General features: G+C 35.0%; 1 protein-coding gene across 2 annotated transcripts in view; it reads left to right on the top strand.

Moving 5' to 3' along the window:
- The window catches only part of ALCAM (activated leukocyte cell adhesion molecule), a 220,938-nt gene extending 212,654 nt beyond the window's left edge, over positions 1-8,284 (top strand). For both annotated transcript variants that reach the window (XM_043594049.1, XM_043594050.1), the window contains 2 exons: positions 4,240-4,356; positions 5,833-8,284. In XM_043594049.1, coding sequence (XP_043449984.1) covers positions 4,240-4,327 — 88 coding nt within the window. In that variant the 3' untranslated portion in view covers positions 4,328-4,356; positions 5,833-8,284. The remainder of the gene's footprint in view (positions 1-4,239; positions 4,357-5,832) is intronic.
- The last annotated feature ends 4,168 nt before the right edge of the window (positions 8,285-12,452 follow it).

A 12,452-nucleotide genomic window follows, 5' to 3' on the forward strand; every position in this document is an offset into this window, starting at 1 on the left:
CTAGCCTGAAATAGTTACAATCTGGACCATCCAGAAAAAATTTTAACGCCTGGAATATCGCATTTGCTTACTTGCTTATGACAGTCTGACAGTCTCCCTTTTATTTATTTATTTTTTTAATTTTTTTTTTAAGTTTATTTAATTTTGGCAGAGAGAGAGAGAGAGACAGACAGACAGAGCATGAGTTGGGGGAGAGGCAGAGGGAGGGAGTGACAGTCTCCCTTTTAATTGGAGGATTTAGCCAAGCTACACTTAAGTATTGATATAATTACATTTAAGATCACCATCTCACTATTTGTTTTCTAGTTGTACTCTGTTTTTCTTTTCCTGCCTTCTTTTGACTTACTCAGATAAGTGTTAGTATTATATTTTAATTTCTCTAATGGCCTTTTAACTATACCTCTTTCTATTCTTTTATTGTGGTTGTTGTAGGGATTACAATAAGAACTCTTAATTGATAACAATCTACTCATGTAATAATCTAAAACTCTTGAAACATTATCATTTTAGATAACCTCCTTCATGTAATTATAGTGTGAGGTTGATAATAAATGAGTTGTAATGAATATGACAGCAATAGCAAAAAGGATTAAGGAAGTTAAATGAAATGATAATGTTTCAAGGGTCTTACATAATGCAGTATGTATCGTATTAAATGATTGTCTTTATAAAAATTGTTTTGAATAGTATTTATATTTTACCACACACATATAATCTGAATTCATTCTCTCTTGTCCATCTGAGTTTCCATGTAGTGTCATTTCCCTTCAACCAAAGAACTTTCTTTGATACTTCTCAGCACAGGTCTGCTAGCGATAATTTATTCCGGTTTTCTTTCATCCAATTTTATATGTCTTTATTACCTTTGCTTAAAAAATATTTTTACTGGATATAAAATTCTGGGTTGAGATATTTTTCTTTCAGCATTTTAAAGATGTTTAGTTATCTCGTATATGCATTTTTTTCCTGAGACATTAGCAGTTATTCATGTCATTGCTCCTCTGCCCAAATTTTCTGTGGCTACTTTCAAGTTCTTCTCTATATTTGCTTTTGGTTAGTGTGATTATGACATACATAGGTGTGTTTTTCTTTGTATAATTCCTGCTTGGGGATTGCTGAGCACATTGGATCTCCAAGTTAATGAACATGAACAAATCTGGGAATATTTTTTATTGTTCTTTAAATATATTTTCTACCCCCTTTGCTTTTGCTTTTTCTACTGGGACTCCAATTACACATATGTTAGACTACTCAATATTGTCCTACAAGTCACTGAGGATCTTTTTTTCGTATCATCTTTCTGTTTTTAAAAATTTATAATTTATGTTGTTTTGTCCTGTAGGTTCACTGAGGCTTTCCTCTGCTACCTCCAATCTGTTGATATGATAATTCAGTGAATTATTCATTTGCAGTGGGAATCATTTTTGTTTACATTTTTTTTGCACTGAAATTTGTCTATTCTCTCATTGTCACCACTTTTTTCTTTATGTCATTTAACATGTAATATAGTAACTGATTTAAAGTTCTTCCTTTGTATTTCCAAATTCTGTGTCATCCAAGGATACTCTCTGGACTTTATGTTAACATTTTTCTATTCTTCATATGTATGGTAACTTTTTTTTTTATTATATATTGGTCTTTTGGGGGTGATATGTTATAGAGATTCCATGTTCCATTATATTCTCCTAAAGGATATGGATTGTTTTTCTTGGCAGGCAGTTTAACTTCTGGCTGATTTCCTTGATTTTGTGAAAGTTACATTTACATTTTATATGACACACATATCTTAGGTTGAATACCAAGACTCATCACAGAGTCTTGGCTTTTCTGGGATTTCAGTGGAAAGATTGATATGTTTGCCAAGGACTTTTGGCTTGTCGAGATTCAACTCCAAACATATGTTTCTCTATGTAGGGTAGTAGCTAAAATCTATGTCACTTTTTTTTTTTAATATTTTTTCATTTTTGAGAGAGAGAGAGGGAGAGAGAGAGAGAGAGACAGAGTATAGGCAGGGGAGGGACAGAGAGAGAGAGGGAGACACAGAATCCAAAGCAGACTCCAGGCTCTGAGCTGTCAGCACAGAACCTGATGTGAGCTTGAACTCATGACCTGAGCTGAAGTTGGATGCTTAACCCACTGAGCAACCCAAGCACCCCTGTAGCACATTTTTAAGCTTTCCAGTTGTTGCTTTCTACTTGGCTAAGTGAAATTTCTCGCCTCCAAGGGAAGAAATAACATCCAAAGGGTTTATTGTGATTTACACAAATATTTGGGGTTCTCACCACTCTGTGGCTCTCTTCTTTCTGAGATTTTTTTTCTCCTTTACTTTCAGAGTTTTAGTTAGCTTATGCCTCTCCAGCTGGGAGATGACCTCAGAGGAAAAGTTATGTAAAAATAGAGCTCATCCAGTATAAGGGTCAAATTTCCTTTGGTTTCTACTTGATTTTAGATAGATATAGATATAGATATAGATATAGATATATAGATATAATTTAGACAGCATATGTCTATATGTCTATATGTTATATATAAAAAATATATACTGTGTTTATATATTTTATATGAGAAAAATATGAGAAAAGGAGCAAGACCATTTGCATCATTCTTCCATTTTCCTGGAAAATATATATGATAAGGTTGTTGTCATTCACCATAATGTACCATTTTACTGCAAGGTAGGAAATATTTATGTGATAATATGATATAGGTCAAGACATAGACTCCAACTGACGGCATGTCTTATTTACATTTGAAATGTCTGTTGTAAAATGCTATTACATATTTTAGCACTTCTCATGTTGGCAGAGTTTGAGTTTGCTCTCCTGCCTTATGAATGGACTTAGAAGGGTGTAGTTTCAGCTAAACTAAGAATTTTTAAGTCAAAAATTAAATTAAACTCATGCTAAATATAATGAGTGTCCCTAGTTTAAATGAGCCATATGTCTTTATCTCACTTGGACATATATCATATACCATTACATACCTCTTTCTAGTAAAGTTGTGATTCTTAGCAAATGAATCCATTTCAATAATGGAAATACTTTTAAGGGAAAAATGGAGTTTTCTCCCCAGTTTCCTTGGCACATCTGGATATATATTTCTTCTTAAAAATAGAAATATTATTAGGAGTTATATGGCAATAATAATTTAAACTACCATATCACTGTGGTTCTGCTGATGAGCTTATAACAGGGAGGGAGAGAGTTAAGGAAGGAGAGAAAGGAAGGAAGGGGGAGGGAGGGAAGGAGGGAGGGACAGAGGGAAGGAAGGAAAATAGGAGGGAGGGAGGGAGGGAAGGAAGGAAAACAGGAGGGAGGGAAGGAGGGAGGGAGGAAGAAAGGAAGGGAAGGAGGGAGGGAGGGAGGGAGGGAGTGGTACACTTTTTGAAAAACAGTTATGGTTTCTCCTGGGTCATCCTAAAACCAAGGAATTTATCTGTGTGCTTAAGAAAACCTGATTTCAGCTCTTAAAGGATAGAACCCAGTCATGTGTAACCATGGCAGCAACTCTCAAACTTTGGCAGAAGCTGAGCCACCAGGGAGCCTTGTTTATCATGGATTGCTGGCCCTCTCCCCAGAGTTTCTGTTTCTGTTGTTCTGTTTGCACTTCTGTCAAGTTCCCAGGGGGTGCTGATACTGCTGGTCTAGGACCACAGTTTGAGAACCACCATGTTAAAGCTACTTTGGCTTCTGCTGCCAGATTCCTGTCATAAACTTGGGTCTCTTTCTAATCTTGCTTGTGATTTATTTGATAAAACAGAATTCATAAACAAAGATACAGGACATTAGTTCAATCTGGATGCATAATACGGAATTGACAAAAGAGAAAGGCACTAATGAAATACCCTCAGAGAAAATTTGCAGAAAGTATTTGCCCAAAAGGAAATTTATGATTATTGAGTTGATAATAATTACTTCCCAGAAAGTGAAGAGGAAAAAAAAAAAGCCCAAAACATGATGCAACTAAGTATGTATAGTCTGTGTTCACAATAATTAGTTGGTTTTTCTCCTACCATATATTTAATGCAACGCCATTACTCAAGGTAATCTCATTGGAATGTGTTCTGTTACCAGTCCAGGTTCACAGATGTGGATTTGTTCACCCCAGTAGTTTGTCTATATTAGATGTAAAACATTTGCTTTTCAAAGATACATTCATGTGAACCCTAAAATTAAAAAAAAATAAAAAAGTTAAATACACATGTGTCAATGTGATGATATTTATTTAATTTTCTTACAGGACTGCCTCAAAACATGTAAACAAGGACCTTGGTAATCTGGAGGAAAACAAAAAGTTAGAAGAAAACAATCACAAAACAGAAGCCTAAGAGAGAAACTGTTCTAAAGTGTTGTCCAGGTGGGTAGGCTGTTTGAGGTTTATAGAAATAATTCCCAATGAAAGTACAAAACACCCTAGGAGACGAAAGGGAAAGTAAGCCTTGACGTTGAGATGCTTCGTAATTGCAACTTTCCAAACAGGAAGAGAGTTTTTGCCAAAGGAAACTTTGGTAACTCAGAAGAATGGAATCTCAACAGTCTACCCATCTTCTAAAAAATAATCATTATTCTGTGACTAATTAAAATCAGTGTTGAGATTGTAACATTCAATTAGCATTTTGTCTTCTAATGCCAAAATTTTTGCTGAGTGCGAAGAAGTTGAATTTTCTAAATTGATACTTTGGTTGGATGAGGGCTGGTTCTAATACTTCAAATTTATCTTAAAAAGCAATTATGAGAAGAACTTTTAAATATAAAAATTTTAATCTAAAGATTTAATATACTTACAAGTGTCGTGTATTTATGCAGCCATTCCCCAAACTATTTTAATGAAAAAATTTGTGTAGACACACAAAACTTTTGCAGATAGTATGTATATTATATATATGTGTGTGTATATGTATATGTGTATCTACATATGCACATATATGTGTATGAGTGTATAATGTATATATCAGTGTTACATATATTGCGTATATTTATATATAATAGCTATATGAGTATGATTTTTTTAAGACAATCTCAAAAAAGTCTTTTCCATGGTATTGCCACTTGGAATTTGAGCTTTTCATTTTTATTTATGATCTCTTCAGCCAGCCAAACACAGAAGCCATTTGGACAAATGATTTTGTGTGTCCTTGAGAATAACTGTTGCTGTAGTTTACGCATGTGATGTAACAGTCCCCAACAACCACAGTAAAGCTTTGGTTCATTATAAATAAAGCACAAGTCACAATCTGAGTAGGTCACCCCAGGAGGCAAGCATGGGAAATAATTACAATTAGAAGGATACACACAGGAAAGAAAGATCGAATAATTGGGGTAACACATTTTTAGAATCTGAAAACTGAGATCTCAAACTGCTCATGTGAAAGAAGTAAGAGCTGGGTTCCTTCCCCCATCCTGCTGTCCATTGGAGGCCAAGTATGAGCATTCCCGTCGGACTTTTTTTCTGCTTCTCTAGGTGCATTCCTCAATCCTTTGTAAACATAGAATTTACCTTCTGGTTATCTTCAAAATTTGATAAAGTCTCAAAGAAAAATTAAGCTTAAAGACAAAACCTGCAGAATGAGATATTTTCCTGAAAAAAAGCCTTCTAATCGTCATATGAATTAAGCAATTTTCATAAAATAAAGACTCTTCAACAATTCGAAAAAAGTATTTGTAGAAGGGGCTGCAACAGTGCCTGGGATCACAGATGGGCTCAGGGACAATGGAGTTTTATGAAAGGCTCCTATAAAGTAATTCCTATCACTTTTAGTACAAAGCATCTGTTGGTGGTGAAAAATGATTGCTATGGTAACTTACTAAATTGTGTTTTTTTTCATCATTTCAGAGAAAAAAAAACTATATAGACCAATTGAAGCATGAACGTGGATTGTATTTAATACATATACAAAGACATTGACAGCAATTCATGGTTCAAGTATTAAGCAGTTCATTCTACCAAGCTGTCACAGGATTTTAGAGAATTATCTCAAGTAAAAACAATGAAGTGAAATTACAAACAAAAACAAGTTTTGGCAGCCATGATAATAGGTCATATGTTGTGTTTGGTTTGTTGTTGTTTTTTTGTTTTTTTTTTTTTTTCTGTAAATGTCTGCACTGAGGATTTCTTTTTGGTTTGCCTTTTATGTAAATTTTTTACGTAGCTATTTTTATACACTGTAAGCTTTGTTCTGGGAGTTGCTGTTAATCTGATGTATAATGTAATGTTTTTATTTCAATTGTTTATATGGATAATCGGAGCAGGCACACTTCTGATTCTGATTGCTATCAGTAATGCCCCCAAATTTTCTCACAAGCACCGAAATCCCAAAGGTGGCAGCTTGTGAAGGCTGGGGACACACACATTGCTCTATTCAAAAACTGTGATTTTTTCTATCACAAGGGAGATGGAGGCAGAGAGTCAGACTGATGAGCAGCCGATGAGCTGATTCTGATCATGCACCACCAGCTGACTTTCCGAAGTAAATCACACATGCATACGGACGCACGTACATAATAATGGTACTCCCAAACTGACAGTTTCGCCTATTTGAAACAGGACATAACACAGAATTTGGGCAGCACTTACCTTCAGAGACAACTGCTAATATGTTATTTTCTGTCAAAAGAAAAATGAGAGACAGTTTGGAAAAATCATGGATAACATTCCCATTTTCATAGATCACGATGTAAATCATTGTAATTAAAAATTGGTGTTAAATCCTTTGGGTTATCCACTGCCTTAAAATTATATCTATTTCCTTTAAAAAAAGATATCAGTCAGAATTGGAGATTTTTAACAGTGGTCATTATCAAAGCTGTGTTATTTTCCACAGAATATAGAATATATATTTTTTTCGTGTGTGTTTTTGTTAACTACGCTACAGATATTGAATGCACCTTGAGATAATTTAGTGTTTTTAACTGGTACATAATTTATCAAGCAGTACATGAGAGTGTAATAATAAAATGTCTATGTATCTTTAGTTACATTCAAATTTGTAACTTTATAAACATGTTTTATGCTTGAGGAACTTTTTAGGGTGGTAGTATAAATGGAAACTTTTTGAGGTAGACTGGATAAGGGCCAATAGCTACTTGTGACTAGACTTTTAAACTTTGCTCTTTCAAGCAGAAGCTTGGTTTCTGGGAGAACACTGCGCAGCCATTTTTGTCCCAGGATTTACGTAACTTTACAGAAAAAAAAGTGAACATCAGATTTCCAGGTAAAAAACTGTATTCTTTAGGAGCAAAAGGAAAACTGATGTTTATTTCTTAGACTGACAGAATAAAAAATTATGATGGCAATGAAAAACAAATAGAAGATAAAGTCAGAAAGAGATTGGGAATAATATTTTACCACTTCTGCATTAAGAAACACATGTTATTGTACATTTAATAAACTGTTTATTGTCTGGGCAGTAGTGACTCAGTTTAATAAAAGCTTCCTGTAGTGCATTGGTATGGATTAAATACATAAAATATCCTATTAGACTCAATGCTGTATAAAATATTACGGGGAAAAAGAAAATATGTTATTTTGCCTCTAAACTTTGATGTATTGAAGTTTTATTTGGCAGGAAAAAAATTGAATCTTGGTCAATATTTAAACCAAAGTGAAAGGGGAAAAACCAAAGTTATTTTTTTTGCATGGCTAAGCCATTCTGTTATCTCTGTAAATACTGTGATTTCTTTTTTTTTTCCTTCTCTCTTTAGAATTTTGTTAAAGAAATTCTAAAATTTTTAAACACCTGCTTTCCACAATAAACCATGAACACTAAAATGAAATCACTTCCATATAATTTTTTTTCCTTTTGGTGTGGGAGATCAAAGATTCAAAGTCTAACTCCTAAGATCTATTTGCAGAAAGAAGCAATGTTGCAATAGAGAGGGTCATACTACAATTATTTCTTGGCTTCCACTTGCTGTAGTAAACTGAATGCAAAAACAACTGTCAGAACCTAGAGAGCAGAACATTCGCAACTCAGAGTTCGGGACGGACAGCAGAAAGTTTGCCAGGGAAAAGGGGACAGCATTATTACAATTGAATCGATGCCGGGATAAAAAGCGGAGTGTATTTGTGTAACGGCAGCCATCTGCACAGCAAGACTGGGAAGGAAGATAATGCACAATCCTCAACTTCTGAGGTTGCATCTCTCCAATTTCACTCTTTGGAAACAGGAGACAGGTTTTGCCAGTTCAAGTTTCACTTCCTATCTGTGATTACAGGAATTGTATGTGGAAATGGATTAACATACCCGTCTATGCCTAAAAGATAATAAAAATGAAATATGTCTTCACATCTCTCTCACAGCTGTCTTCTTGTCTTCATGAACTAGGCTGTTCATGTGTAGAAAGTAGTCGTCTTTATTAAACAGGGGGGAAATCATTGTGCCTGGAGAGGGAATGCGGCAAAATAAAATTGTCCATGCCTTCCCATTATGTCAGGCGGGCCACCTTAGCCACTCCTAGATTGCAGCAGTGTCTGGTTCTAGAATGTGTCTCCATCTTCAGTGGTAGGATTATACTTACTGTGGGTATCCCATGTGGCTGTCCTAGAAACTTAATTAAGAGGACACTCTTCTATTTCTTCACTCCCTCCATTAACACACCATTCAGCTACCATTTGGAATTACATAGGCATGAACTTTTACTGAAATTCTTTCCCTTCAAAGTAAGATAAAGCCAGCTATGTATACATCAGAGAAAGAGATTACTACTTATTGAAGCAATACTATGTGCTAGGGTCATCCATACATTATTTTATTTAATCCTTAGTAGTTGTAAATATTATTAAATGTTCCCCACTTAATAGCTGAAAACTAAGGTTTAGACAGGTTCTATAACTCCCCAATACATTTAGCTTTTAAGTAGGTAAATTGGGTATTAAACCTGACCTGAGGGGCGCCTGGGTGGCTCAGTCAGTTGAGCGTCCGACTTCGGTTCAGGTCATGATCTCACTCACGGTTCATGGGTTCGAGCCCCACATCAGGTTCCATGCTAGCAGGACAGAGCCTACTTGGGATTCTCTCTCCTCCCCCTCTCTCTGCCCCTCCCCCACTTGTTCTCTCTCTCTCTCTCTCTCTCTCTCAAAATAAACTGAAAGAAAGAAAGAAAGAAAGAAAGAAAGAAAGAAGAAAGAAAGAAAGAGACAGACATGACCTGATTCTCAAGGTCATGTTGCCCTAGTCTACTATAGTCCCCAAACTTCTTTAATAAAGAAGTTATTCCTTTATTCCTTAATAAAAGAATCCTTCTTTTCATAATATGTAAAGTTGGGAAATATTAATTGACACATGAAAGGCTTACACCATTATTAAATAATTATTCCAAGATGTTCAAATCATATAATAGGCCAATATTACATAATTTTTAAATATCTGTATTTAGATGATTAGATATTTTATTATACATATATAATTATATGTGTATATTTAAAGCATATATATTTAAAAGTGATATGACATACATTGCACACATAACATGTGATATAGATATGTCACGCTACATTTTTAAGCAGATGTATATTCCTGTCATACACTAAATACCAGTGACGAGACAGGCACTATGTTGATGTGTTATTTATATGGTTTCACTTTAATCCACACAACATCCTGCTACAGGAGGTGCTGTCTCCACTTTACAGATGAAGACAACGTAAATAACTTTGTCTACAATCACAGACACCAGAGGTGATTGAACCAGGTGATTGAACCCATGCTTAAGTCCAAGTTCTATTCACTCTACTGCTTATTATCTCTGTTAAAAGAATAAACATCTATCTATGCTTGGGGAGGATACCAAAAAGATGGATTTGTAGTAAATAACCTACTCAATCCTCCTAAGTAACTAATGACATTCATATTTAAAGTAATATAAGAAATACGTGGAAACTGCTTTAAAAACAAATTCTATATAAATATTAGTTTTTAATTTATATGTCTAAAGAACCCAATGGAACTAATTCTACTATTAAGACAATCAATTGTCTAGATTTGGCTTTATAACTATAATACTTTAACAATAAAAATCCCTAAGTTAAATATGGAATGCTTATTTCTCCTCTAAGCTTTAAAACCACACTGTCTTTCAAAAATATGAAGTCAAAAAATGAGCTCATTTTTTTCCCCAGCATGCTGTCTTCACCTATTCACCGTCCTTATTCTAATCCAATTTATTTTTGCTCCAAATCTGTTCTTCTCTCATTTTTCCTTATAAATGCTCCTCAAATGCACAACTATTCATTGGGGAATGAATACACAGGCATAGAACTCCAAAAGGAGATTCCATTCTCAAGTTATCTGTCTTGTCCCTTTTTATTAGCTAGCTTTGGAAAAGGTTTTACCTTGTGATGGCCAAGCAGCTGAATGAGAGAAAGATGCTCAGTTACACACACACACACACACACACACACACACTGTGGGCTATTTTACCCCATTTCCTAGAAGGGAGGACATAGAATTTTCTGATCAAAAAAAGAATGTTTTGAAGGACTGCAAAATGTTTTTAAATAGGACGCAGCTATGGAGTTAAAATATTCAAGATATTTGATGACAGCCATTCGTACGTGTAATAAACAGATACAATAGCACATACTAGACTCAATAGTTGCAGTGAAATTTGTATGAGTGAACTTAATTTTATAAACTCTATACTTCAAAGAAATAAATAAGGTTCTCAACATCATAGAGGCTCAAAATAAATTATTATATTCTTTGAGAAAACTTGTATTATCAGAGAGTAGAGGCTATGGTCTCCAGAAGGTACAGCATTCGCTAAAATTGGAAGCTGACAGCAACTCAATTTAGACTATTTATGAGATAATCAAAATGAAACCTCAGCTTTTCCCATAAATATTTTTTTCTGATTATATTTTCCCAGGTAAGTCAGGATAAATTAAGCTTCAATTAGCAGTTTAAATTGATGGCTTGATTCATATACCCTCTGAGATGTTCACTTCCACAGAAATAACTGTTAAAATTTTGGCAGCCCTATACATTTCTTTGAATTCTCATCAGTAAGAAAACCTCATTATTAGTAAAATAAGATGTAGTTACTGCTTGGAAACTGATTCACAGCACTCTCCCTGGAATGGCTCATTAAGGAAATGGAATATTTCTGTTAAGAAAAGGTTTATGTCATAACAGAAGTCTATGGGGGAGGGGAAGAAAAAAAAAGAGGTTAGAGAGGGAGAGAGCCAAAGCATAAGAGACTCTTAAAAACTGAGAACAAACTGAGGGTTGATGGGGGGTGGGAGGGAGGGGAGGGTGGGTGATGGGTATTGAGGAGGGCACCTTTTGGGATGAGCACTGGGTGTTGTATGGAAACCAATTTGACAATAAATTTCATATTAAAAAAAAAAGAAAAAGTTTATGTCTAACAGTCAATCTTTGGATGCTAAACTGTTATGAAAACTCAATTCACCCAGAAAATTTGGGCTTCTACATTATTGGCAGTAAGTAACACTATGTTCCTTTTTCTCAGACTGATTAGAAAGCTTCAAATAGTCTTTGTATTGAGAGACAGACATTACCTATTGTTGAATCTGATTCCAAGAGGAATGATTATTTTTAAAAAACATTTGCAGGTTCTCTTACAGGAGCAATCCTTCTGTGACTTTTCTTAATTTGGAGAGCTTTGTTTTTCATATATAATCGTTGCATATAAGCTGTTTAAAAAGAGGACGAGTTTTTGGTCACAAAGGCAACACCACAAAAAACACATACGCAACACCAACTCCCCCATGTTCCTAACTAATAATCTGTTTTCACAGAAACACAATTAAATAGTGCCTGTAGTGACTTTTGTTACTCTTTCATTCTTTGGAGTTTAATTTTTCTCAAACACAATAACATGTAATAAAGTTATTAAGATATGAGATATGTACTTCACAGTTATCACCACAGGACTCCTTATATTTTTTGGTGTCCTGACGCTAATGCAATGTATGGAATCAGTGTTCAATTCAGAGGGTTGTGAAGATTTGTGAGGATTAACGCTGCTGTTTTTTTGTGGGATTTCTGCAAAATAGAGCAAGTGAAATTTACACAAATCCCCCCACCACCATTGCCTGGGGACTGTTTGCACTGAAGAGAAACTGGCCGTGAGGCAGCTTTTGTTGGTTTGGCTCCATTAGCCCCCACTCCTAGTGTTGGAGGTAGGGTCTGTATGTGTATATAGGTTGGGGGTTGGGAAATCTGCTTCTCAATTTCTCCTTTAAAATGATTTTTCCAAGCATTTGATCCCAGCGGTTGGGAGCAAAGTCAAATGGGCTTTACCAAAATAGTTTACATTCCGATTTAGAAGTGAAAGACCAGAATGGAGCAGCAGAAGTTTGGAAGGTTGGATGAGCACAGGGAGCTGTTCACTTATGATTTGGTTCCCCAAATGAGCTCAAGTTTCCAGATTTAAAGCACATATCTCTATAATTACAGTTAGCTGAGCTTTTGCTAACAGTTGACTTTGTGT

This window comes from Prionailurus bengalensis, chromosome C2 (genome assembly GCF_016509475.1).
Source record: "Prionailurus bengalensis isolate Pbe53 chromosome C2, Fcat_Pben_1.1_paternal_pri, whole genome shotgun sequence".
Classification (NCBI taxonomy): Eukaryota; Metazoa; Chordata; class Mammalia; order Carnivora; family Felidae; genus Prionailurus; species Prionailurus bengalensis.